Source organism: Malus domestica, chromosome 15 (genome assembly GCF_042453785.1).
Source record: "Malus domestica chromosome 15, GDT2T_hap1".
NCBI classification, from domain to species: Eukaryota; Viridiplantae; Streptophyta; class Magnoliopsida; order Rosales; family Rosaceae; genus Malus; species Malus domestica.
In genome coordinates, this window is record NC_091675.1 from 45,498,069 (window position 1) to 45,523,488 (window position 25,420).

General features: G+C 37.5%; 3 protein-coding genes across 4 annotated transcripts; 2 read left to right on the top strand and 1 right to left on the bottom strand.

Annotated features, from left to right (window-relative positions):
- The first annotated feature begins 2,410 nt into the window (after window positions 1-2,410).
- LOC139191962 (uncharacterized) lies at window positions 2,411-3,109 on the top strand. The gene is made up of 2 exons (XM_070813001.1): window positions 2,411-2,698; window positions 2,888-3,109. The coding sequence occupies exons 1-2, from the start codon at window positions 2,411-2,413 to the stop codon at window positions 3,107-3,109; spliced, it is 510 nt and encodes a 169-aa protein (XP_070669102.1).
- A 15,948-nt stretch (window positions 3,110-19,057) lies between these two features.
- LOC103443852 (uncharacterized) lies at window positions 19,058-21,968 on the top strand. The gene is given in 3 exon segments (XM_029094194.2): window positions 19,058-19,363; window positions 20,269-21,020; window positions 21,115-21,968. Coding segments are annotated over 3 exon segments (1,449 nt in total). The 5' UTR covers window positions 19,058-19,207; the 3' UTR covers window positions 21,656-21,968.
- LOC103437681 (uncharacterized methyltransferase At1g78140, chloroplastic) lies at window positions 21,958-25,137 on the bottom strand. Of its 2 annotated transcripts, none has more exons than XM_008376203.4 (8): window positions 24,670-25,137; window positions 24,295-24,398; window positions 24,081-24,221; window positions 23,648-23,732; window positions 22,952-23,148; window positions 22,693-22,804; window positions 22,369-22,476; window positions 21,958-22,216 (listed from the first exon to the last, which is right to left on the bottom strand). In XM_008376203.4, exons 1-8 carry the CDS (start codon window positions 24,847-24,849, stop codon window positions 22,076-22,078), a joined length of 1,068 nt encoding a protein of 355 aa, XP_008374425.2. In that variant the 5' UTR covers window positions 24,850-25,137; the 3' UTR covers window positions 21,958-22,075. The 2 variants fall into 2 exon arrangements, with proteins under 2 accessions (XP_008374425.2, XP_008374562.2); XM_008376340.4 differs by having other exon boundaries at window positions 22,287-22,476; window positions 24,670-25,001.
- Window positions 25,138-25,420: the final 283 nt, after the last annotated feature.

Sequence of the window (25,420 nt, forward strand, 5' to 3'; positions counted from 1 at the left end):
CTTCGAGATTAATTACCATCGATGGACTCACCTGAATTCTTCCCAATAGGATTTTTTTTAGGGGTGTGCAATCCACACACTCTATTTTACTTCTCACACACCCCTTGATAATTTCTGTCCGTTGATCTTCTTCAATTCATTCAATCCGACGACCGAAAATTAAAAAGGTGTGTGAGAAGTAAAATAGGGTGTGTGGATATCACATCCCTTTTCTTTATGAAGATCTCGATGATTTGTGAATCGTGATCGTTTATTATGCATTGTGCGGTCAGTTTTCGTTAAGTACTGTTTGTGTCTAATTTTAAATGATTTATGATCGTACGATGTAAGATAAACGAACACGATTTACGAATTTTTTAGATCCTCACAAAGAGAATTTGGAAAGGATCCGCATTCGGATTCTTCACCAAATATAAGAAGTTGAGAATGTTATTCCCACTCCAATTGAAGGAAAAGGATACTCTCTGGATCCTTTTCTTGGGGATCCAAGGGATCCCGTGATTATGATCGTTCATTGTATATCTTGTGGTTAGTTTTCGTATATATTATTTATATTTAATTTAAAATTGAAATTAATTTTTTACTGTATGATATAAGATAAATGGTCATGATCATAAAATCTCCCGAATTCCCAAAAAAGGATTTGGCGAGGATCCTTTTCCCCACTTGTAGCCTTAGAGCATCTGGAAGGCCTAGGAGATTTAAGACTTGCATCATATATTTGAGTTTGGATGAAAGGCCGCAAAACATCTTTAATGTATTGGAGGCTCATAACGTATTTGAATTTTCGGTGAGATATAAATTTGAGTTTTAATATGATATTTAAAGAGTTTTAATATGATATTTAAATTTATAATGCAGTCATGTCACAGAAAAAAAGTATCACTCAACTAAAAAATTTAAGTTTTTTGTTTTAAGTCTAACTATTTCAGTGCACATATCCAAATTGTGTGTATTTTCTTTTAATACGAAAACTCAAATCTTAATAGTAAAATATAACAACATAATGTCTTTGCGAACAAGAAATATGCAAAGCAATACAGACATTAATCCTTTTTAACTATCATAAAACAAATAAAACAAAATAAAAATATTCACTCCAACTCTCTCATCTTTTCTTTTTTTGTTGAAAGAGAAGTTCCCTGTGTTTGAATAAGAATTCATGAGAAATTAGGGTAGGCCATTGATCTTTAATCCAAGCCTAAAAATTGTAATGTAGCACGATATTCAATGAAAATGTATTGTTCGATAAGAGTCGCAGGCAAATAAATAGATAAGAGTCATAGACGATATATAACAAATATATATATATATACACACACATAATATGATAGGTTCATCTGCAATTTGATCAAATAACAAGTTCTAAAGAAAGGATAGGAAGCAACTAAATGAACCAAGAAAATATTAACCAACTGTTACATATTTTACGGTAGTTTATAACTGGTAAAAGAATACATTAGTTCATGATTTCACAAATGTGACGCATAAAACGACGTCAGAGCCATTTTCATGATTCACTCTTGCAAATCCAAGGGAGGGAAACGCAATTGGAGGCGTCGTACGCGCTCGATACCCCAACAAAGAGGCGGGAATTAAGGAAGAACCGTACACGTGTATGGTGAGATGTGTCACATCCACGAGGGAAGGTAGGCTGGCTATGGTGATGAGAGTGGGTCCGCCCTTGTCACCTTTGATGTGTGGGGCCGTGTGGCGGTGCGACAGAAGCTTATGAGCTAAGGCTACATCTCTCTGCTTGTTCACTGAGATAGAGAGAGAGAGTATGGCAAGTTGTAGAAACGGCAATCATTTGATGTGTGCTTTGCAGTGTTTGTTCTCTGGTCCCCATGGAGATTATGTCCGATGCTGATCAGCTTTTGGTCATTCCTTCTTAACACTCTGCAACCCCAGCACCATACCTACCATGTTTATATTCTTCCAGTTCTGCAATCCGGCCATTGCTAAGGTCATTTCCAACCGAAGGCTAGTCAGATGGTTCGCTTTAGCCCTGTAGTTTTTTAAGATATTAATATTTTAATGAACAATATAGGGTCATATTTGCTTCCATCTCCAATTGAGGGTCAAATGGCCATATGGCTCGTTTTAGACCTGTCACAAAAAACCGTCTCCAACCGAGGATCAAAGGGTCATAGGGCCAAACATAATTTATTATTTAAAAACCACAACTTAAATTCAAATCCAACGACTAAGTGACGTCAGTTAGCTGTTGGTATCTGATGTCAACTAGCCGTTGGATTTGAATTTTTTTTTTTTTTTTTGCCTATAAATAGGGTGGATATTGGGCTATAATTCAAACAACTTTGAATTCAATCTCTTTCAATTCAAGTTTGCAATGAATTCCAACTGGAGGTCCTCATCCAATTCCAAATTGGAAGAAAAATTGGTGCAAATGAGACGAGAAGATGAGGAGTCTGATGAAGAAGTTCAAGTAAGGCGCAAACAAAACAGAGAAGCAGTCATGGCTGCGGCCATGGTGTGTCAACCAAATAAGGAACAACCTCAATGGGATGGCTCTGTTGCTGGTCACTCTTACAAACTACGAAACAGAGCGATGATGCATGTCAATCTGATGAACAACTACTTCAACCTCAACTCGGTGTACACAGAAGAGGATTTCAGACGTCGCTTCCAGATGAGGCATCATGTCGTCGAGCATTTACCTCATGATGTTCAGCAGGTCAATTCATACTTTCAATAGAAGCGGGACAAAGTAGGTCGCCCTGGTTTCTCACCTCATCAGAAGGTTATTGTTGCACTCTGAATGATGACCTATGGCTTCCTAGCTGATTCGATGGATGAAACCCATGGTATGTCTGAGTCTACATGCCTTGATACTCTTGAACAATTCTGTGACACAATTGTTCAGGTTTACAAAAACAAGTACCTCTGCGAGCGAAATCAAGAAGATCTGAATCGACTCCTTCGCAAAGCTGAAAACCGTGGGTTCCCAGGCATGATAGGGTCATTAGACTGCATGCATTGGGATTGGAAGAATTGTCCCACCGGATGGCAAGGGGGCTTCTGTGGAAGGTCGAGAAAGCCAACTGTTGTGTTAGAGGTGGTTGCCTCATATGACACATGGATCTGACATGCTTTCTTTGAAGTCCTTAGATCCCAAAATGACATTATAGTTCTTGGGCGTGCACCCCTCTTCAATCACCTAACGAAAGGTAAAGCACCTCAACTTAACTACTACGTTAACGGTCGTCAATACAATATAGGGTATTACTTGGCAGATGGCATCTACCCAAAGCGGGCGACACTTGTCCAAGCAATTCCAAACCCTAGGAGTGATGCGGAAAAATTGTTTACCTTAAACCAAGAGGCATACCAGAAAGATGTTGAGAAAGCTTTCAGAATTCTACAAGCATGGTGGAAGATCATCAGCGAACCGGCAAGAGAGTGGAGTCGAGAAAATTTGGACTCCATCATGATGTCTTGTATCATATTAAACAATATGATAACAAAGGATGAGTGAGATGGGTATATTGATGGAGAGTCAAATAATGACCAAGAAGATCCAAATAGGTCAAGAAGGGCTCGTGCAAAAATATATGATGGGCATAATTTGCCTTTTAATTCAAGAACTAGTAGTATCTCTATAAATGAGTGCATGAGGCGCTATAAAATGATATTTTCCCGTGCCACAAACAAGTACCTACAATAGGATCTTATTGCACATCTTTGGGTCAAAAATAGTATGGAGTAGGCGTTTAAGTTTTATGTTGTTAAATGTTTTTAAAAATGTTGTTTAAGTTTTATGTTGTTAAATGTTTTTTTTTAGGTTGTATAATTTTTATGCTGGTTAATGTTATTTAATGTTATTTAATGTTGTTTCATATTGTATAATGTTGTTTCATGTTACTTAATTTAATTTAATGTTGTAAAATGGCTTAGGAAGTTATAGGAAAAAAAAAATATTTAAAAAATATATGAACCAAATTTTGTAAAATAGAAGTTATAGGAAAAAAGAATAGAATTTTAAAAATATGAAACAAATTTTGTAAAATAGAAGTTATAGGAAAATATATATAATTTAGAAAGGGAAGTGTTATTGGCACTTCAAAAATCTCATTCTACACTCCTCACAACTGTATTTTTCTTTCTAAATATAGAAAGTTTGGAGTGTAGAATGAGAATTTTGGAGTGCCAATAACAATTCCCTTTAGAAAAAATATAAAACAAATTTTGTAAAATAGAAGTTATAGGAAGTTATAGAAAAATATAGAAGTTATAGGAAAAGAATTGTGTAAAAATAAATAAATAAATAAAGTTGTAAAAAAATAATTAAAAAATAATGGCTAGCTAACGTCAGCTAGTCGTTACATTTGAAATTTGGCCTAAAATTCATGTCGGATATATATAAATATATTCCTATCAGTTATATTCGACAGGAATGCTAGAATTTCTGGCCCAGCCCAAGGCTAGGTGGCTGGTTGGATTGGGCCAGCCGGTTGGCCCTTTGGCCCTTTCAAATTCCGTGGGGCCTACGAGCTCTCTGGCCTAGCCCTCGGTTGGAGACGGTTTTCAGGCTATTTTTGGCCCTTTGGCACTCTAGACCCTTCAGTTGGAGATGGCCTAAACTGTTTTCTAATTCAATACAAATCATATTGAAGATTAGAGGATGTGGAGCATTTTCTCGTATTAGAAAGAAACTTTGCAACAACTTATTTATTGTGAAAGTTTGAGATATATTAAGTACAATAAGACATTAGGATCACAAATTTAAAAAATTAAATTACAATAAATTAATTTCAATTAACTTATAAGTAAGAGTTGACACATGAATAAAAATATCTTGTACTGTCTCAAAATATATTTTCTTGCTATGAGTTTAGCACATAATAGAACGCTTATTGTGATAGCAGAGACACTTTTATGTATATAGTTATTACAGTTTCTCTAAAATTGCTTATTATAGTTAATAGAAAATACACCAAATCACTAGTAAACCAAAATGTTATCTCATCAAGGTATGTACAACAAATCATATTAAATAAGGGTTACTATGAGAATCAAATAACTTGGAGATCAAGTTACTTGACCTTCTGTTAACATATGGTCCTTTTAGACTCTTAAAATAATGAGTAATACTATGGAGACTAAATTTATAGACAATATTTCGGAAACTAAAGGACATGGACTAATAGAAGTTGATGATTGGTTTATTACTTAAACATTGATAAACATGCTCATTTCTATTAGTGACACATCATTTAGTTTGCAAATTTAGTCTTCCTAGCACTACCCTAAAATTGTTGGAGAACAATTTAGAAAATAAATAAAATAACATAAATTGAAATACTAATTCTTTATTAAAGAAATATACTTGCAATACATAATGATATAGCAGGAATTAAATTGATACTAACTTGATTTTGTCACAGATAGAGACTAGCCCAAAAGTTATGTCCTTCAGACAGTATTTCCGTCCCACTTTTATGCTTGTGGTTCTACAACGTCTACTCGACCAGGATACAACTATCTAATTCTACAACCCGCACTGGATTATAGAATTCTGGCGAATTGCTTTGTGTGTTTACTCACTTTAAGGTTTTGTATGGGAGAGATGGGAAAGAGAAAATATGATCTACGATGGAACTGAGACTCCAATTATATAGGTTCTTTCATACCTCTTTAAATACCTTTTGGATGTATCTGAAGCTACACAACTCTTTCCAAAGAGTTATGTCTATTAAAACGTTTTTAATTAATTTTAATTAAAACCTTAATTCGAAATTAAAATTAATGATCTGATTAATTTTAATTCTTAGGTCCCAAGTGCCCCAATGCCCAAGGTGCCACAGCCCGTCCCGAAATGAATTATCGATGGCATGGAAATTACTAAATTACCCTTGGACGTTGAGATATAATCTAGTTATATGGTGGTGTGGTCTAAGTTTAAATTTATTTGGTCAGATTCTAAATTCTCCTAAGTTTTGGAAGAAGTGTTTCTTTGGTTTTGGTTGATGACCCACGTGGAACACACATACACACAAACTCTCTTTCTCTCCCATGCCTTCTCTCTCCTCCCTCTCGGATTTTGCAGAAAATCCGTACAAACGTACGGACGAACCTCAGACCAACCCATTTCTGCATAGATCGAGCTCGTGATTAGTACCATCACTTTCATCTCGTCATCACGAACTTAACCATACCATTTTTAGGACTTGGAGGCTTCGCAAAACCTGTGAAAAACCCTACCCCGAAATTGGCATTGTTCATGCACTTTCAAACGAATAGTTTTTAGAGGATTTTAAGCTCACATGGAGCTTTAAAAGGTCTTCACGAAGCTCGAGATATCTCATTGGGTAGTGCCAATTTTTCTCAAATTTGTCCGATTAGATTCCGTGATCTTTGGGGCTAAAAACAAGTAAGGAAATGTTCTACAAGTTAAGAGCTTCAATTTGGTACTGGTTTCATGAAATTTGGATGAAAAATGAGTGAGATATCAAGCTTTAAATAACTTTAATTTTCGACGACGGCGACGGCACCAGAGGAGCGCCGGAGAAGATAGAAGAATATTCCGTTAAATTAACGGAATATTCCTAACGGAAGCTAACGGCGTCAGGTTAGTTTTGACGGAATATACTTGCTTTTGGACGGAATATTCCTGACGGCGTTAATTGCCGCCGTCAGTGTGCCAAGCACATGCCTGCGTGTGGGCGGCACGTGGGTGGTCGGAAAATTTTTCAAAAAATATAGGGATGTTCGTGAGGTTGTGTAGATCACGTTGGTATATTCAAACACCCCATTTGAGCATTGAATGAGAAATTATTAGCTAGTATTGGTTATGTGCTTTAAATTAACGTTTTTATAGTTGTTTCGCATATACGGGAGACATATCCTGAAGACGAGTGCAGTCAAGGGCAACTAGGGGGCTACAACCCTTCGACATACCAGTGAGTGGGCTTTTGGTTTTAAGTATATATGTATATGTTTGATATTTTTCCCAGAAAATGCATTTAAATGAGTTATGCTTTGAAAATGCCATGCCTATTGATTTATGCTTAAACCATGAGTTAGAATTGTATGCATAAATGTGATTTGGTGATGTGGGCACTCAGGTAAGTTCTAGGGGAGTTTATGAGTTATGAATGTGTATTGAATGGTTGTGATTAATTGAGAAACATTGAGCTCATAAACCTGCACCCCGGTGTTAGTGATTAGCCAAAGATATGGTACATGCATGTTTATAATGTCACCTCCCGCACCATATGCTCACATTGGATCCAATTTAGGTGCACAGTCCTATCGTATAGACCATCATAGGTGGTTCCAACTCGTAGGTGACTAATGATTTATCGCCCAACTATCATGAGAGCGTAGTATTGAGCATAATTATATTACACCAGTCTTGTCATACAAACCTTTTTATGGTTCCGACTTGTGTGCAGTGTAGTGTCGTATAGGTCATTATAGTGACTCCAGCTAGATTGACTAATGAGCTATGAATTCAGTCATACAGACTTTTACAGAGGTTCTGGCTAATATGTTATTTTCCATGAATTTATTCTCACCTGAATTACTTATTCTATTTTATGTTTTGGCATGGCATACTTATGAATATGGTTATGTGAAGCATGATTTGAATTGAAATATACATATATATATATATATATATATATATATTTATGCATATGTTTATATTCTATTTCTGGGAAAATTATACATGTTTTACGACGAGGGGTTAAAGCATTTTAATGATGAAATGGTTTTGAAAAACATTTGTTTTTGCCCACTCACATTTTCTGTTTTGCGCCCCTCCAGGTTTTAGGTAGACTTGCTGTTGGTGGCTTTGAGAATCTCGGCGGTTCTGACAGAATAAAATATTTGTAGGACGTCTTCTAGTACTGTATAATTAGTACTTGTCCTACTGGACTGCACCTAGACTTTCTATGCCTGATTAGGAGTATTTACACTTGTATCTCATTCCTAACACCTCATGTTTATTAATGCACATTAATAGCTTTCGGTTTTTATTTATTCGTATATCTCTTATCTTGATTGCTTCCGCACTGTGCACATGGCTACATCACCCTCACGTGACGGCCAGCACGCCTCAATCTTGGTCGGGGTGTGTCACAATTAGGCCCTTGTCTTGATTAATTAAAACTAATATTATATTAATATTATGGTATGATTATCACAAGCCTAATCCACAAAATTAGTGGCACAAACCCCAATTCTCATTCCAAATGGTCCAACACCTAATCACTAATAAAGGTGACTAATCTAATATAAGGACATCTAGTTCCCTAGAGTTCCCCGATGTGGGACTAAAGGAGCTCAAAACTCCAACAAAAATAATATAATTGTAAGTTGGACTCATCAAGATGGGCTAGAGAAGGCCCATGAGAGGAAAGGAAGATTAAAGTATTGGGCTTTCGAGCTAGCCCAATAAGAAGGGATCTCAACTGCTGCATACGACCGCTCACCGGTTTGGGGTTACTATCGACAAAGATGATGAGCACTTGTTTAGAAAGTACTTTCCAACTGCTCAAAGCAAGTTTGCAAATTGACAACTTTAGCACGAAGTCCTAAAAATAGGCTTACTTAAACATCAACTCCAGACCACGTGATGGTCATCGGTGAAGGCAGAAGCCTATGAAGGGACATAAAGGTTGTTAGACAAGGTGCTCAGGTCAGTGTTCCCTTAGCCCTGTAGGGTCGGTAAGGAGGTTGGTGCATGTTGGCCTAAAAAACCTTGTAGATGACTTTGAACAGAAATTACTTCGTCTCCATGCGTCAACTGAGTAATGGAATGAGTAGCCAACAAGGCAAGGCTACACATCTAGTTCATCTAATGTTAAAGTGGTGAAGTACTTGAGAGCCGAAGACTTGTGGCTCATTGGAGGCCTATAAAAGAGGGACGATACCTCTTATAAGAGGTCGGACCAAGAAAGAAAGAAAGAAAAATAGTACATCATTATCCAGCACTTCTTATAATTTATATCAAGTACATATACAGAGAACTACTATCGATGTACCCCAGTTTTGAGAGTGAACCACTTAAACCTTGTTGTATATTTTAAGGGAAATTGACAGAAATGGGTCATTTCCTTAATCTTGGGACCAAAATAAGATTTTTGGGATATGCACAGAATATGCACACGACATGCATAACAATATGACAGAAATAAGATTTTTATAAAACTTAAAATGACCGAATTGCCTTATATAGGTTATTGCAAAGAGGCATTCAACATTTTCTCCTTTCTTCTTCGAAAACCTCTCTCGCCTCCCTTACCTTCTTCTTTCAGCATTGTTTTCGAATGCCTCTTCCACCACCACTGGCCAAATGGGTTCCCTTAGATTTGTGTAAAGATTCAATATTTGACAGCGATGAAAAACAAACAAACCCCAAAAAAATTTAACCTTTCAGCGACCAGACCTCCTTAAACGAAGCAAAAGGTAAAAAAGCACAAGCTTTCCTTCAAAGGTAAAAAACCATGAAATGGGTAGCTCTAGAGTTGGCCACGAGGGATGGGGTTGAACGCGTCGGGGGTGGCGGAGGCCCAGGTGATGCTGTCGTCGAATCCTATATGGGTGTTGCGTCTCCTTTCTTCCACTTTGCCTTTGTCTTCTTTCCATGTTGCTCTGGTTCTCTCCAATTCGGTTATTTCATTACGTGGATACACATAGAGAAGCAACAAGATTGAGAACCGAATTATTGTGTTTGAATGGAATTATAATATTGGAAACGTAAAAGCATGTACCTGCAAGGAAGAAAGATGATTAAGATGGAAGACTTGAAGTCAGAGGTGGTGCAAGAGAAGGAGGAGGATCATTAATTAGAAGTCTTAAAGTAAAAAGAATCAAATTAAATGGGTTAAACTGGCAAAACCCGGAGAGAAAAATTTCTGGAACAAAATGTATAATTGTCAAAGAATAAGAAGGGAAAGAGGTAATGCAAACGGTTCTGCTGCTTACGAAGCTCTGAATGTCGTGTGTGTCAAGCCTTCTTAGTGAAGGTTGTGTTTCAACAGGTGTCCAATTTTTGTTCTATGATTTAAGTTGTGTATTTCTGTGTTTTATTTCCCTGTCAAATTAACGTCTTTTAATTATGTTTATTAGGCTTGCAACAAGGTCCTTTCGTTCTTCCCCTCCAATTTGTTGACTTCTCATTATATATGTCATTATTAGATTCTTAACTATCTGATCATGTGTGTTCATGTGCCCTAAATGGGGAGGTTATGTGCACCGTTTCTTGACAATACTTACATGCTGATAATTCTTTTCAATCTATAATTTGAACACCTGAAATAGCTGCTACAGTTCTACTTGTACAAAGCTAAAGAAAATATTGCCAGCGATTCACATAACTTCATAAGTTTTATTTGGTTTCACTTCGGTTTCCCATGCAGATATGTGTTCATCTTGAGTAAATTGTTTTTTTTTTCTAAATCATAAACCCCTCTCACATCGTCTTTTTTTTTTTTTTGTGCTTCTTCCACCTTCCAATTTGGTGCTTCGTCATGGGGAAAACAATGCATTAGGAACAACAAAATACTACAATTTGCAGGTGCAGCCACCGAGTCCCCTCTCACATCGTACTAATTGGTCTCTTGATAAACTCCTTTTATTAGGGTTTTACAGTTCAGACCAGCAGGTGCAGCCACTGAGTCCCGACCACAATGCCGATCTAGTTGTAACCACAGCTCCAACAAAGGAATTTTGGGAGTGGCTGGGTGGGTGTTAGTTTATATTCTGTGGATTTTTGGTCAAATTCAGTAATTGGCTCACTTTTTGCCTTTAATATCCAAGAACGAATTCATGTACTCTTCCATTTCTTACGGTCTATTTACTGATTAAGTCACATAAATATAGTTGTATGGTTAAGTGCCATGCTTATTACATCAAATATGATGTTCAAGTTTCTTATACCATCAAACTTGCATATGCTTACCTTGAGCCTCTCATGGGCTTCCTTAATAATCTTTTCATTCTTTTGCCTTATTTTATCTATAGCCAATCTTTTCTAAAATGTCACTTCACCGTTTTATCGAAAAGAAAATGGATCCACCTTAAAACAAATGGGTGAGCCATCGTACAAATGGGTGAATTGTGCAGGTAGTTTCCCTCATTTTTTACCCTTAATCTTTCGGTATATTTCTTAAAAAATGGATCCTCTTTTTATTTTTTTCTTTCCAATTTTTTTTATTTGCATTAGATTGTTTGGCCTATTGCTCTTTTATGAGAATCAACTCTTCAATTGTTAATATGTGATCCTCTCTTTATGCTTGGCATTCGTTGGTAACATTCTTGAATTTGTTAATTGTTAATTTTTCTTCTTTCTTCTCCTAATTTTAAAGCAAACGTAGAGGTTTGTCATTGTAAAACAAAGCTTCATGTGCAACAATGCAATTACATTTTATTAATGGGACAACTGCATGCAATTAGAAAGTCTGATTGAGATAGGCAATTTGGAAGCAGGAAATCGAGGACCTGTTTGACTAATCCATACTAAGCTTGGTTTCCAATTTTAGAGATATCTGAATCATCAATTTTATTTTTCAAGAGTCCGTGTTGTTTTCAGGTTTACGGGATTTCAGTTGTACGTCCATCTGAGTAGGGCAACCCCACAGTGATGAATTTTATTTATCACGACTTTAATCATGCACTTCAGTTCAGTTTCTTTTCCAATCGTATCTTTTCGTTGTTTTATTTCACTCTTTGGTTTTACATTTCAATTACATATTTGTCTCCATCCTTTTATCATTACTCTTTGGTTGATTACATCCATCAATTGGCCGCTGATGTTTCACTTTTTTTTTTTTGTGAAAATGTTGTACAAGTTGATGTAAATGCTACTGAAACCCTTTGAATAAGTCCAATATGACTTTATTTCTGTGTGCAAATATTTATCCTTAATGTGTTCCGTTGACTAGGTTTGAACTGTAAATTTACAGATTAACAGGAGCCGGTCAAGCTTAACTTTAAGATTTGATGATTAAAATTTTCAGTTGGGAAGTCGGGGGAGTATTTACTTCAGAAGATGAAATCAGAGAGGATTGTCAAAGAAATGTTTCCCTTGCATGGTATGCTTACAAATTTTGACTAAGTTTATATTTCTGTTGAACACTATATTAATATGATTTTTTCTTGATAGATGAAATAAAAAGGAAGAAGCTCCTGCACTCATGGGCACTACACTGGTAGGACTTCACAAACCAGCCGATAGTTCATTAACAGAACCAAGTCTTTTCTCATATATATGTTCTACAAAACACTAGCTTCCTTCGGTTCTGTGAAGTGATACTTTTCTTCTATTTTTCTTTCTATTTCTATGCACAAATACATATCTATCAACTATCCTACACATATCAGAATAATTGCCGTAAATGTCCAGTATTAAAATAAACTATTATCCATAGTGCAAATATAGGGTTATAGGATTGTCTTTATCGCTACCTCCTTCCGCATCCTATAACATCTCTTCCATTGTTTTTTTTCACGCCAAAATTCCTCTGATCCATCGTTTCTTGCAAAATTCCTCTTTTTCGTGGTCTTCCGAAGAGGGTTTATTTTCAATCATTGGCTGATAGAGTGCGTCAACGGATGTCTCAATGGCAAAAACGTTCGTTGTCTATGGCTGGACGTGTTGCTTTAATTAAATCAGTTGTTATTTAGATGCTTTCTCACAGTTTTTCGGTTTACCGATGGCCTTCTACTGTGTTGGTGCAAGTCAGAAATTGGGCTCATAATTTTATCTGGACAGGTTGTGTGGACTCTCAGGGTGTGTTTGTTTCCCTTCGTTAAGTCTCACTAGATTAGACTGGACTAAAAGTCAGTCTAGTCTTGTGCTTGTTACAGGGAGGGATTACCTTTAATGGTATTAAGTGAGACTCGTCCTGACTAACACCTTCGTTAGAAGGTCTTAGCGAGACCCCCCAAATACGAGAGGACTGCTAAGCCCCTTCTCGCTTCGCTCGCTTCACTTCGTCTGCTTCGTTTCGTCTTCTTCATATGCTTCGTTTGTTTCTGTCTTCTCTTTGCACCGACAGCCCCACCCACCCCACTCCTCTTCTCCGACAGCTGTTCAATTCACCTCTAGTCTGCTTCTCTCCTCTTTGCACCGACATCCCCACCACCCTACTCTTCTTCGTCGTCACGCAAATTGCAAATTCGTCTTGAAGCGAGAGAGGAGAGATTCGTCTTGCAAATTGGGATTCGTCTTGCAGCAAGAAAGGGGAGATTCGTCTTGTAGTCTTTGGGGATTCTTTCTGATTCATCTTTGGGGATTCCTTTTTTTCTTCCTTTTTTTTTTTTGAACAAATGCTTTGTCTGTTTGATTGCTGGTGTTCTGCCATTTGATTACTGGTGTTCTGCCATTGATCTTTGGATGTTTGATTTTTTGGTGTCTATATTTCTTATTTTACTTTTTGGTAGATCTTTGGAATCGTCTGAGTTGGTATTTAAACTTGATTATATTTGATAAAGTTTATACATGGTTTATTACATAGTTTCTTGATTAATTTTGAAATGTTAATTGAGGGTTATCTGAAATAAGTGTGATCTGGGTTTTATGAAATAAGTATGATCAAAATATAGTATCTAAATTTAATAGTTATCCTGCTTCTTAGTCCGACACTGTATCAAACGCTTCATTAAGTCAGTCCAGCTTAGTCTAGTCTAAGCCAGTCCAACTTAGTTCCTGAAGTTAGTCCAGTCCGAGATAGTCCGGTGCAACAAACGCACCCTCATGGTTTTTTGACGGCTTCAAGGAAGAGGTGTTGTGCTCCACTAAATGAGGGTGGTCTCGGCATACAGAATTTCGCTTCTTTGAATCAGGCTTTTCTTCCACAAAAATTTTGGGACATCTTGGTCACCTCTACTTTGGCTTCTTCATTTTTTCGTGGTCAGTTTTTTGATAATCATGGTATGCCTTCCTCCTCGTATAAGATTTCTTCTATATGGCCTGGTCTTCGTCCTCTTTTTTGTGAATTACAACATAACTCACGTGGGATTATTGGTTCAGGTAAAAAAAGTTTCTTTTTGGCATGCCAATTTGTTGGATAAATCCTTAATTGAAGGCTATAGGTAAAACTTTGCATGCACGGGTCTCCAACTTTATTATTGATAGGAATTGGATTTGTCCTGCCTCTCTCCGTGATAGTTTACATCTCATTTGGGATCAAATTTGTTCTATTTGTTTGCCCAAGACTACTGAAATTGATGATACTTTGATTTGGACTGATTCTTCTAATGGTCATCTCACGCTTTCTCGTGACTATGATATTAGACAAAGCAAGCAACCGTTAGTGGTTTGGGACCGTTGGGTATGGAATACTTGTTTTCGTCCTGGAAATTCTCTTTTTCTATGGAAATTCATGCATGGGAAAATTGTTACAGATTCTTTATTATAGGATAGAGGCTTTGCTCTTCCCTCCATGTGTTCCCTTTGTTGCTCACATGTGGAAATTCCGAGACATTTGTTTTTTGAATGTTCCTTCTCACGTCAAGTTTGGTCTTAATGTTTAAATTGGTTCGGGATGATCTCTCCTTTTGATGATAGTATGAGATTCTTCACTTATCCTATTCGCAAATGCTATGACTCTCAGATTCAACTTCTATGATGGGGCTTAATTGGAGCTTGTTTATGTTGTCTTTGGACATCACGTAATAAGCTTCGATTTGATGATATTCAACCATCCATTACTGCTATTGTTCGCTCAATTAATTGTCAACTTCTTGAAATTGATTCGCTAGCAAGGGAAACATGAAAAATTATGTGGACGAACTTTGCATTCTTCGCGCTATTGGTTTGTTTGGTCGTTCTGCCAAGTCACCTCGTGTTATTGAAGTTATATGGAAACCACCTTCTCACATTAGGTCAAGGTGAATTACGATGGTGCAGCTCGTGGATCACCAGAATTGGCTGGTACTAGCGGTATCTTTCAGGATCATTTTGGTTCATGCTTAGGGTGTTTTGCTACTTCTTTAGGGGTGGGTACCTCTTTTGAAGCTGAATTGCATGCTGTAATTCATGCAGTAAACTTGGTTTGGGAGAAGGGTTGAAGTTCCCTTTAGATTGATTGTGATTCATCATTGGCTGTTCTTTTCATTTCTGCTTCTCATAATCTTATTCCCTGGTATTTGAGGGTTCATTGGTTGAATTGTCGAGCGTTGCTCTGTGCTATATGCATAAGAGTTACACATATTTTTTGCGAAGGGAATCAGGTGGCTAACTGTTCGGCAAATTTTGGACTGGGTCATCTTGGGGTTTATTGGTGGAATTATTGTCCTCCTTGTGCCATTGACGCGTATCATCGTAATCTTTCTCTTCACCTATATTTTCAATTTTGTTAGGATGAGTTTGACATTGTTTTTTGGACACTAGGTTTTCTTGCTTCAAGTAGTTTTCTACTTCTTGTTAAGGTTTGGCTTCAAAAAGTTATTTTAGCAGGTATTGGCCTAGTTCCCCCCGCTTGTATTACTTTTCCTTTTTTCTTCATATTATTAATAAAATCTAGTAGAGAGGGAACGGGCAGGAGCAGGGGCGGGGGTGGGGGCGGGTGTTTCTGGGTGCAATGGTCCTTCCTCCTTCGCACACAACTTTTGACAAAGAGTTAATCTCGCCTAATCCGTCTCTACAAAAATTTTAAAAAAAAATTAAAAAATTAAAAAAAAATCCTTGGAATTGCAAGGTAGTTTAATCTTTTCCAATTTCATTGAGTATAATCTCTCCAAACATTGTGTACATTGTGTTTGATATAATGTTGAAAATATCATCAGTTTCTTTCTGCTTATGTACATTTTTTGTTTATTTTAGATGCACAACAAATATAACGGTTTTAAATTGGAAGATCAAAGGTTCATGGTGATTTAGATTGGACTTTGATGTTTTGAATAGGATGCAAGATGCGTTTGCGCCTCCATTTATTTTGCACCAGCCTCTCCGCACGCGCTCACGTTTTCTTTATATTATTCAAGTTTTTGGAGTTTGATGCCGTTGTTTTCAGTTTTTACTCTTTAGTTGTTTTACCTAATTTTTTGAATTTATTGAATTCCAATTCTATTTTGTTTTCCTTTTCGTTTGTTTTTCTAAGCATCTGCACTTATTCTGCAGAACAAATGAAGCACAAACAACGCTGAAATCATGCACCCACGTTCGGCAGAATTTGTGGGTTGTTCATTCTTATGTTTAGGGTTTAGGGTCAAAGCCTCAAAGATACTTTTTTGTTAGTATCTCATGTCCTTCCCTTTAGCATCTTTATGTCTTTATTTTTGCCAAAACATCCATATGGTTAATTATGAGTGTTCGTATTTTCTTTCTTTACTACCCACAGAATCTGAAGCAATGTAATAAATTTGTGCACTCTCTTCAAATATTACAAAAGTATCAGAGTTTACTAAAGGTTATTTTTCTAGCAACTCACATCTTTCCTATTCATCCATTTTCTTTTCTCATTCTTTTGCTAACCTCAGTTTGATATTCTCTTTGGATATGGGATGGAACTATCAACAAAACTGCAGCATTTCTTTTTCCTTTTTGCTAACCTTACCGCCCACGGATATTTATTACAGCGTTCATTTCTTTTCTCATTCTTTTGTTTATCACGGTGCAGTACGGGTGAGTTAATTGTTTGTTAAAACGATTATTTAAGAGAATGCATAAAAAGTCTATAGTTACTTGACCTAATAATTCTGAAATTGTGATTGTTATATTGTGTTTTCATTTTGTGTGATTTTGTTTGCTCTACTGTGGTTGCATTTGTGTCTGCAATAAAAAGGATGAAAGCAGTGCGATCAAATACGTTAAATGCCAAAGCAATGTAGAAGGAGATCTCAAATTAATTTCATAATTGTGTTTGTATCTCTTGGAATTAACAAGAGTAGTGTCTTATAATGTAAAGGTGCAATTACTGTGTGGAATCTTTCTGCAATATAATTTATATTTACTATTGTGGAGCCAAAAATAATCATAAGGCGACACGTGGATTTTTGAGTAATGAAAAGACAAAATTACCCTCAAGGCACACCGGATTTCCTACACGCGAGCAATGGACAATCATCCTTCAATCAAGTCAAAAATGCCCAAAATAGGTAACAAATTCAAAGTTATTTCATCCATCCTCATCCTATATTTTCCACAAGATAATTATTCCATAACTTTCAAAACATTCCATATAAATTGAGTTAATTGGCTAATTAATAGATTTATTCCTAATTAATCCATTAATTACCAATTAAATCACCCATTACACTCAAAAACATCCCAAAGGGCTGGCCACCTTTTCTCCAAAGGGGACCGTCCATGCTCTATATAAACTACCCTATTTTCTCTAAAAACCTAAGTCCACACTCTTGCAAAACTCCAAAAACTCTCTAAACATTTTTCTCTCTAAATTCTAACTTTGGTATCGGAGTTTCTTCGGCCAAAGCTCCCCCCCCCCCCCAATTCATCGTGGGTGCATGAGGCTTTTGGCCCTAACCAAATGTGTTAATTGTTTTGTAGGTGCAATTTTGTCCAAAATAAAGGAGGAAGAAATTTGCATCCACAACTATCTTTTCTCAAATAGTTTGTTAATCTCATGTAAATATGAAAATTAATTTTATCACTGCCTGAATATGAGAAATTTTGGACATATAAAACCAATGCATGTAGAACACATACGAAGTGTTTTTGTAGTGAAGATGTTTTTTATGCATGCACAAATGTGGAAAAGAATAGAAAAAAGAACTATGTATGCGCACGTAGCGAGAATACTCTGATATCATTTAGTCATGTAGGTAAGTTGCTGGCCATTTAGTTCACTTCTCTGCCCCCCTCTCTTTTAGCATGTAAGATGCCCTCCTGTTTGCTAATAAAGAATTAATACAAGGTTCTACTTTTATAACTATTTGAGTGGATATTTAATGCTAGGCTTGGTGTGATTGGAGGCCCAAGAACACAAAAGGTAGAAGGAGGATTAGGCTCAAACAAGTCAACAGCCCAGGAAGAAATTAAAAATTAGTTTTGCCAAGGAATAGGCAACAAGCCTATGTGAGAAGTGACACTCAGAAGGCAGCTCACCCCCAGCAAAAAAGTACTTTTCAAGGGCATCGATAGGTAAATAAACGGTGACTCACCATACTTTGAGGCCATCACCAAAAGAGGAGGTTTGGACAGTCGGGCTAGAGAGTCTATAAAAGCAGCGAAGGACACAAGGAAGAAAAACACTCAACCAATCAATCAAAAGACATCAAACTTTGCGCTCCAACAAGCAAGAAACCAAAGAGCTTTGGTTTGTCCAAACTTTATCCTTTTAGTCACAGGTCCACCATAGAAAGCCATCTTTTGTCAAGTTTTAGAAGCTCTGCTACATTTCCCCTATGTTGTAGTATCGAATCCCTCTAGTAAACCCAATTTATATTTCATTCTCCAAAGATTACAATCCCTATAAAACACGAACAGAAATGGTTGCAAGAAGATGAACATTGCCTGACAAGGTCATAATCTTGCCCGTGTCTCTTTTGTTTGTACTTACATAAAGTAGATCTATTTGTTTTATGCATCTTTCATTGTGTCTTACATTATTTTCAATTGCTTTTTGTTCAAAGTTTCATCTATGATTAATCTTGCTAAACTAATTAACCTTGTTTCTTTAGTGTTAACTGTAACCAAAGAAATAATCTGATGGTCCTGAACTCCTTTAATTGGACATGTGATATTATGAGTGAAAGTCCTTGTTTGCAAGGCAAGAAAAGAACTTTATACACACTTAACACATCTATAAACAATTCAATCAAACCAATAAATCTAAATAACTTGTGGTGCAAATAATCAATCCATTTAATAACCAAGAAAGAACACTAAAAACACTTTTAGTCACGTTAAAACACTTGTAAACGGGCGAAAAATGAAGTCAAAACAAAAAGAGAGATAAGAAACGCATAATCACATATCCTAAATTCAAAAGGGCACAAATTTCACAGCTGAAGCCCGCCAAAGAGCGGCAGACACGGCGTTTGCCAGCTGGCAAAATCCCAATGCCACCTAATAAACCATGCCACGTGTCACTCACACTCTGCCCCCAAAGTCACGCCGTAGACTGGTCGGTCGTCTTCCCCCCTTCTCACTAAACTCCGAAATGCAAAACTCCAATTTCAATTCTCACAATTACTCTCTGAATCTCTGCGAATTTATTTCTGAATCCCAGAAAATTAAATTACCCAAAAATCCAAAAAACTAAATCGGAAAATGAAGGCGGAGGCCTTGACTCTGGTGCAGTCCGCTTGCTACCCAATTGCAGAGTACCTGGCCGTGCGCCACAACCGGGCCCACGGCATCGCCCTCGGCACCTTTCTCTGGGCCACCGCTACTTTTCTCGTCGCTTTTTCATCAACTTTCACCGAGGTAATTAAATTTTGATTGAGTTGGTTCTATTTGGTATTCGTCGTCTTGGGTTTTGTTTCGTTTCTGAAATTTTATCGGTTGCCAAACAGAAAGTTAGTGGCTTTATTGGGTTGTATCTGCTGATTGGGATTTCAATTTGTGAAGTTGTCAATTTGGTTTGCCAGAAATGGTTGTTTGATTTGATTGTTGAAGATTCTACTTAGATTGCTATATATAGTAATAGTGGATTTTTCTTTTCGAAATTTGAAAATAGTAAGGAGAGTAGGTAAATGTTTGAAATTCTAGTCTGATGGAATAACCTAACCTGGAGAAAAGATTTGGGGATGTTTTGTGTCAACTTCTAGTATCTTTTTATGCTAGTCATGAATGAAGAACCGCTCGAAAAGCTTAAGGGAGTCGAAGAAAAGAAATTGAAGTATCGCGTTTTCTTGTTGCTTCGATTTCTAGCTGAATGAACGCTCTGAGGAGCTTGAAATTTGGTGGAAGCTGAATTCTTGGGTTCAGATTTGGATATACAGTGACTCTGGACATGATAAAAGTGCATTCCTCGGTAAAGTTTCTGAAAAATTAGAACGGATGTTTTCCGCTTCCTTTTAACTTCTTTTTTCGTTAAAATGATACCTAAAGTTTTACTTCCTTACTGTCTTGCATAACAGAGTTTGACAGTTTCACTTGTATCAGGTCTCTAATACGTTACTTATCAAATCAGTCAAGAACCAAAAAGATCGTGCACGAGAAATCGAGCATAAAATAAAAAGGTGAAGTGTTTGTTTTATAATTGATTCGAAAGGGGGTTATAACTGATAACTAAAGTTATCAAAACAAAAGGAGAGAAGTATCATTATGTTTAGCTTGATTCCAGCTTGTTTTATTCAGTTTGAAGTCATTCAGCTTTTATTGATCAGGTGGCTATGTCCAGAGCTTTGAATGGGATTGGCCTTGCTCTACTTACTCCAGCTATCCAGTCCCTTGTAGCTGACTCAACTGATGACAACAACCGAGGTATGGCTTTCGGATGGCTTCAATTAACTGGCAATGTTGGTTCGATAATTGGTGGCCTTTGCTCTATATTGATAGCTCCTATAACAGTTATGGGAATCCCTGGGTGGAGAATTTCCCTTCACCTTGTTGGATTTATTAGTGTTGTAGTCGGTGTTTTAGTCCGTCTGTATGCCACTGACCCACACTTTCCAGATGGTGAAACAAAAGATAGCAGCCAGAATTCTAGTAGTTCCTTGTGGTCACACGTGAAGGAACTGGCCCTAGAAGCTAAGTCGGTTATTAAAATTCCTTCCTTTCAGATCGTTGTGGCGCAGGGTGTTACTGGTTCGTTTCCTTAGTCAGCATTGTCATTTGCGCCCATGTGGTTGGAACTTACTGGCTTCTCTCATGGGAAATCCGCTTTCCTCATTGCCTTCTTTGTGATTGGAAGTTGCCTTGGTGGCTTGTTTGGAGGTAAAATGGGAGATATCCTTTCCATGCGTCTTCCAAACGCAGGAAGGATTATATAAGCACAGATAAGCTCCGCATCTGCCACCCCTCTTGCAGCAATTCTTCTGCTTGCATTACCTGCGGATCCATCTACGCTTGTCATCCATGGTTTCATCTTATTCATCATGGGATTCTTAATTTCATGGAATGCTCCAGCTACAAACAAGCCTTAAAACTTCGTAGTTCTGTCTGTCTTTAATTTCCTTACGTTTTTATGGAAAGTAAAGCAAAAACACTAACGGATGGCGTGGTCTATGCAGTCCGATTTTTGCAGAGATAGTTCCTGAGAGATCCCGAACAAATGTATATGCTTTGGACAGATCTTCCGAGTCCATACTCTCATCGTTCGCTCCTCCAGTAGTTGGGATATTAGCTCAACGCGTTTATGGTTATAAACCAGTTCCTCAAGGGTCCAGTGCATCTGAAGAGATTGCCACGGATAGAGGGAACGCTTTGTCATTGGCAAAAGCACTATATACAGCAATAGGAATTCCAATGGCTCTCTGTTGTGTCATTTACTCATTCCTATATTGCACCTACCCAAGAGACAGGGAGCGTGCACGGATGGAAGTTTTAATAGAATCAGAGATGCAACAAATAGAATTAGAAGATTCTCCTACCGGAGAAGAATATTCACGTGCTTGGTTTCCTGAATCGGAGGAGCTGTATCTGAATGATAGAACTGTCATTGAAGTATAGTATGAAGGTGAGGACACTCTTGATGCCGATGCCGATGCCGATGATGATGAACAGACACTGCTATACCGCCAGTTAACGTTTGCCATTTTGAGCCCGCTGTAATCTTACCAGAATTTCACTGAACATTCCAGCTCCATTCAAGCACATCCAAATACCATACATGTACGTAAGAATTTTATCCGTCCTGTTTTGACCTCCGGCCAGAAAACGAGCTAGAGAAAGGCAACTTTCTTACTAACCAACTGCTTGAGCTTGCCAACAGAAGAGTTCTTGCTTTCCTTGCTGGTTTTCTTGCCATTGCAACCACATGCTTTCTCGAGAGAAGCATTTGGATAAAACGGTCGTACGACCATCAATTTTGCGTACGAGATGTAACATATCGATAATGAGACGAAACACAATCATTTATGGTGAATCAGATTATCCAAATTTTGATGATATAGTTTGGTTTCATTTCTAACATCATAACATATTAATGTTTCTTTACATAGGAGAGATTGCTTGTGGCACAAGAATAATTAATTAAGTGGGTTTTGTGGCAGAGATCATCACAAAAAGCCCATACCTCACTTTTGTAAAACCAACTAGCCCACATGCTTGGCAGAGATCTTCGAATTCACTTTCTGATGTGAAGACTTGGCTGCCCGATATTTGCTTTGTTACCTACCAAACAAAAGAAAAATGGGGTAAAATCGAATCGAAAACCGGTGAGATGAAATAGAAATTATAATACCAAATCATCGGCTACATGGGGCATATTCATCAGCAGAATCCCAGAGCTGCAGCAATGAAGGTTTGGAGTACGAAAGATGTACCCGTGTTATGTTCCTTAGAAATGGGATGAGCGAAAAACGCCCGTCCAGTATGTAAGTAGATGCAACAAACACCCCACCAGGTCGCAGGACTCGACTAATTTCAGCAACCTTCAAAACCACAATTACCCAGAGAAAATACTGGTTAAAAACTAAAAACCGAGAAATGGAAAATGTTCATTAACTTGTGGTAGACAAATTAATTAGCATCAAGGACATGTAAATACTTACACCACTGTCTGTTACGATAAGATTTAGTACCCCTTACAGGTAGCTAGAACAAGCAGAGCAGTTAAGCTCTAACACCATATATAATTAACTACTTACAGCTGCTGATGGTGAAGGCCAACAATGTAGGGCGGCACCAGCATGCACAGCATCAACAGAACTTGTAGCAAAAGGAAGCCTAGATATATCAGCTCTGACCAGAATTACGTTCCTAACAAAAAAACAAACTTAATCAGGTATTTTACGATTGATAACAAAATTTCGGAAAGATCCCATAAGGAGACAGCACCAGATACGATTTGAAACTTTTAGCAGCTTTTATCATCTAAATTTGAATGAAAACATCAAGGTTCTGTACTCTTTGGGGAAGTTCTCCTCCTGCTGAATGAATCCATAGCATTCCTTCAACATGTTCTCTGAGTAGTCCAAAGCAACAACAAGAGAAAACAACCCACTCTTGGCAAAACGTCTAGAAAATAGCCCACTCCCACAACTTGCATCAATGATATTTCCACCACCCAAGACAGGCTTCAAGAAATTTTTAGTCCACTCAAACTGCAGTTAAAACTATGCCGTGGTTAACAACTCAACAACCTCCTTAGCAAGACAAATCAAATACACAGGTAAAATATGACTGTTTTTGGTATTTCAAACAACCACATTGCATATTTGGCAGCAACACAAATTATCTATCTATTTTTTCATGCCGTGATCAGAAGAGGACTATTAATTGACGGTCACTGATGGTGGAGCTTCATATTTTAAGTATAAATTTTATCCTACTTAGACCCCAAATAAAATACTTTTCTAGAAAACTGATTTTCACTTCATAATTCATGTGTAACGCAAGCAAAATGGACTAATATGGTTCCCATGAAATATCCAAAACCCCAATATTATAATAAAATATTTTTCGTCGGCACATCTCCCTTCTTTTTAAAGATTGTATGAGTTACAAGGCAACCTATCAAATACTCTATTTTGAAAAGACATCTGATAAGCCATTGAGATGAGAAAAATGTGGAATAGAAGCACTGATCAGTGATCATCTTACCTCTTTCTCTGGGCCAGGAAGACCAATCAATCCAGTAAAGCTTTGACGCCAACCCCTCTCATAGAGATACGATATCAATGGAGTCCTGATGCAACAAAAAGTCACTAGACATTATATAGAGATGCAGATCAAGTTCAACATATTCATGAGGTATAAGCAAGTAGTATTGGTAATGCTTTGAAAGTCGTAATGTGGTGGATGCAATCAATTCAACCAGGTTCATGCTCCATCTATGCAACAGAGGATAATAAGAGTCAAAGAAGATACATGATCTCGGAACATATGTACCAAATCAAGCCGTAAAAGATCAATGTAGTAAACATCAGGTGTCATTCGGCATGTTTATTCACCATCCTTGTTTAAAATTCGTTGCGAAAACATACAGATACGACATATGGGTTGTATAATTAAAAGCTATATACAATTTCAATACCTAAACATTTCCGTGATAACGGGCATTGATTCACCATAGCTCTTGGCGCCGCTTGCTGTTGTCAGGTCAATATGTGTTTCGTTGCCAAAGTAGGTCTTCTTACAAGTGCTACAATGAAAACTGGACCCAGAAGCAGACTCGCTGCAAAATCAAGTCACTCCCCAAATCAACGAAACCGAAAAGTGAATCGAAATTATACAAAGCAACCTCTTACACCGATAAGCCGGGATCACCGGAACTTGAAAATGGATCGTAGCATATCGGACAAGCTAAAATGTTGTTGCTGCTGAGGCCATCATTTTGTACCACAATTGGTTCCTATTGTTTATGAAGCAAACAATTTCAAACCTTAAATCTCAAAAATAAACATTAATTCATTCCTAAATTAAGATCGTCCGAATGATTTACTAGGACAATAAAAGCTCTAAAGTTTGCCATTTTCCTGCCGTTTCTCAGCAACCAAACAGGAAAAAAACAAAAACAAAAACAAAAAAAAACTAGAATTGGTTTTCAGTTTTCTATTCCGTGAACTGATTCGACGAATTGAATTGATGAAATAAAGCAAGAAAATAAGCTAGATGCAACGTACGGTTGGCTCGACTTCGACGGCGGCGGCGGAAGCAGCAGCTCGAACTTTGATGGCCGCCGCGAAAGAGCGCTTGAAAACCGATAAAGTAGCACAAGGCCTGAGCTTGAGAAAGCAAGACCTCGAGTTACCGAGTTGACTCAGAAGAAACGGCGAGGACAGGTTGCCGACCACCGTCGCCATGATATCTCCGTTTTGGTTTGTGGTGGTAGCTCTGAGTCTCTACTACTGACAACTTTGAATTTTTTTATTTTTTAATTTATTTATTAATTTGGTCGGAATGATAACCGCATTTGTTTTGTTTGCCCCGAATTTTGGAAAGATGATAAGCATGTGCCGACAAAAGTCCAGGATCCAGGCCCGTTAGATTGAACGGCCGGTGCAAAATCATATAAATATGATAGGGACCTAGAGAAAGAAGGTGCACGATAAGGACACGCCACAACTCTCAAACATTTGAATAATGTCAACTCTTACAAGAGAAATGACAATAATATGATGAGGGTAACACCTAACTGCCTTTTTGAAAGAGGATCATAATATAATAACCTGGGCAATAGTAATGCCAAACAAACTCATACAATAGTATGACGGGCAAGCTCAAAAGAGAGCCTCTGGAAAAAAAAACCCTAAACCCATCAACATAGTTTCTTTCTGGCGCTAGGCACATATCACCCTGAGCAATTACTCGGCATTCTGCAAATCCCAACCGACGGAGGGACCCAAACATTACTCTAACCTTGCAAGGGAACGC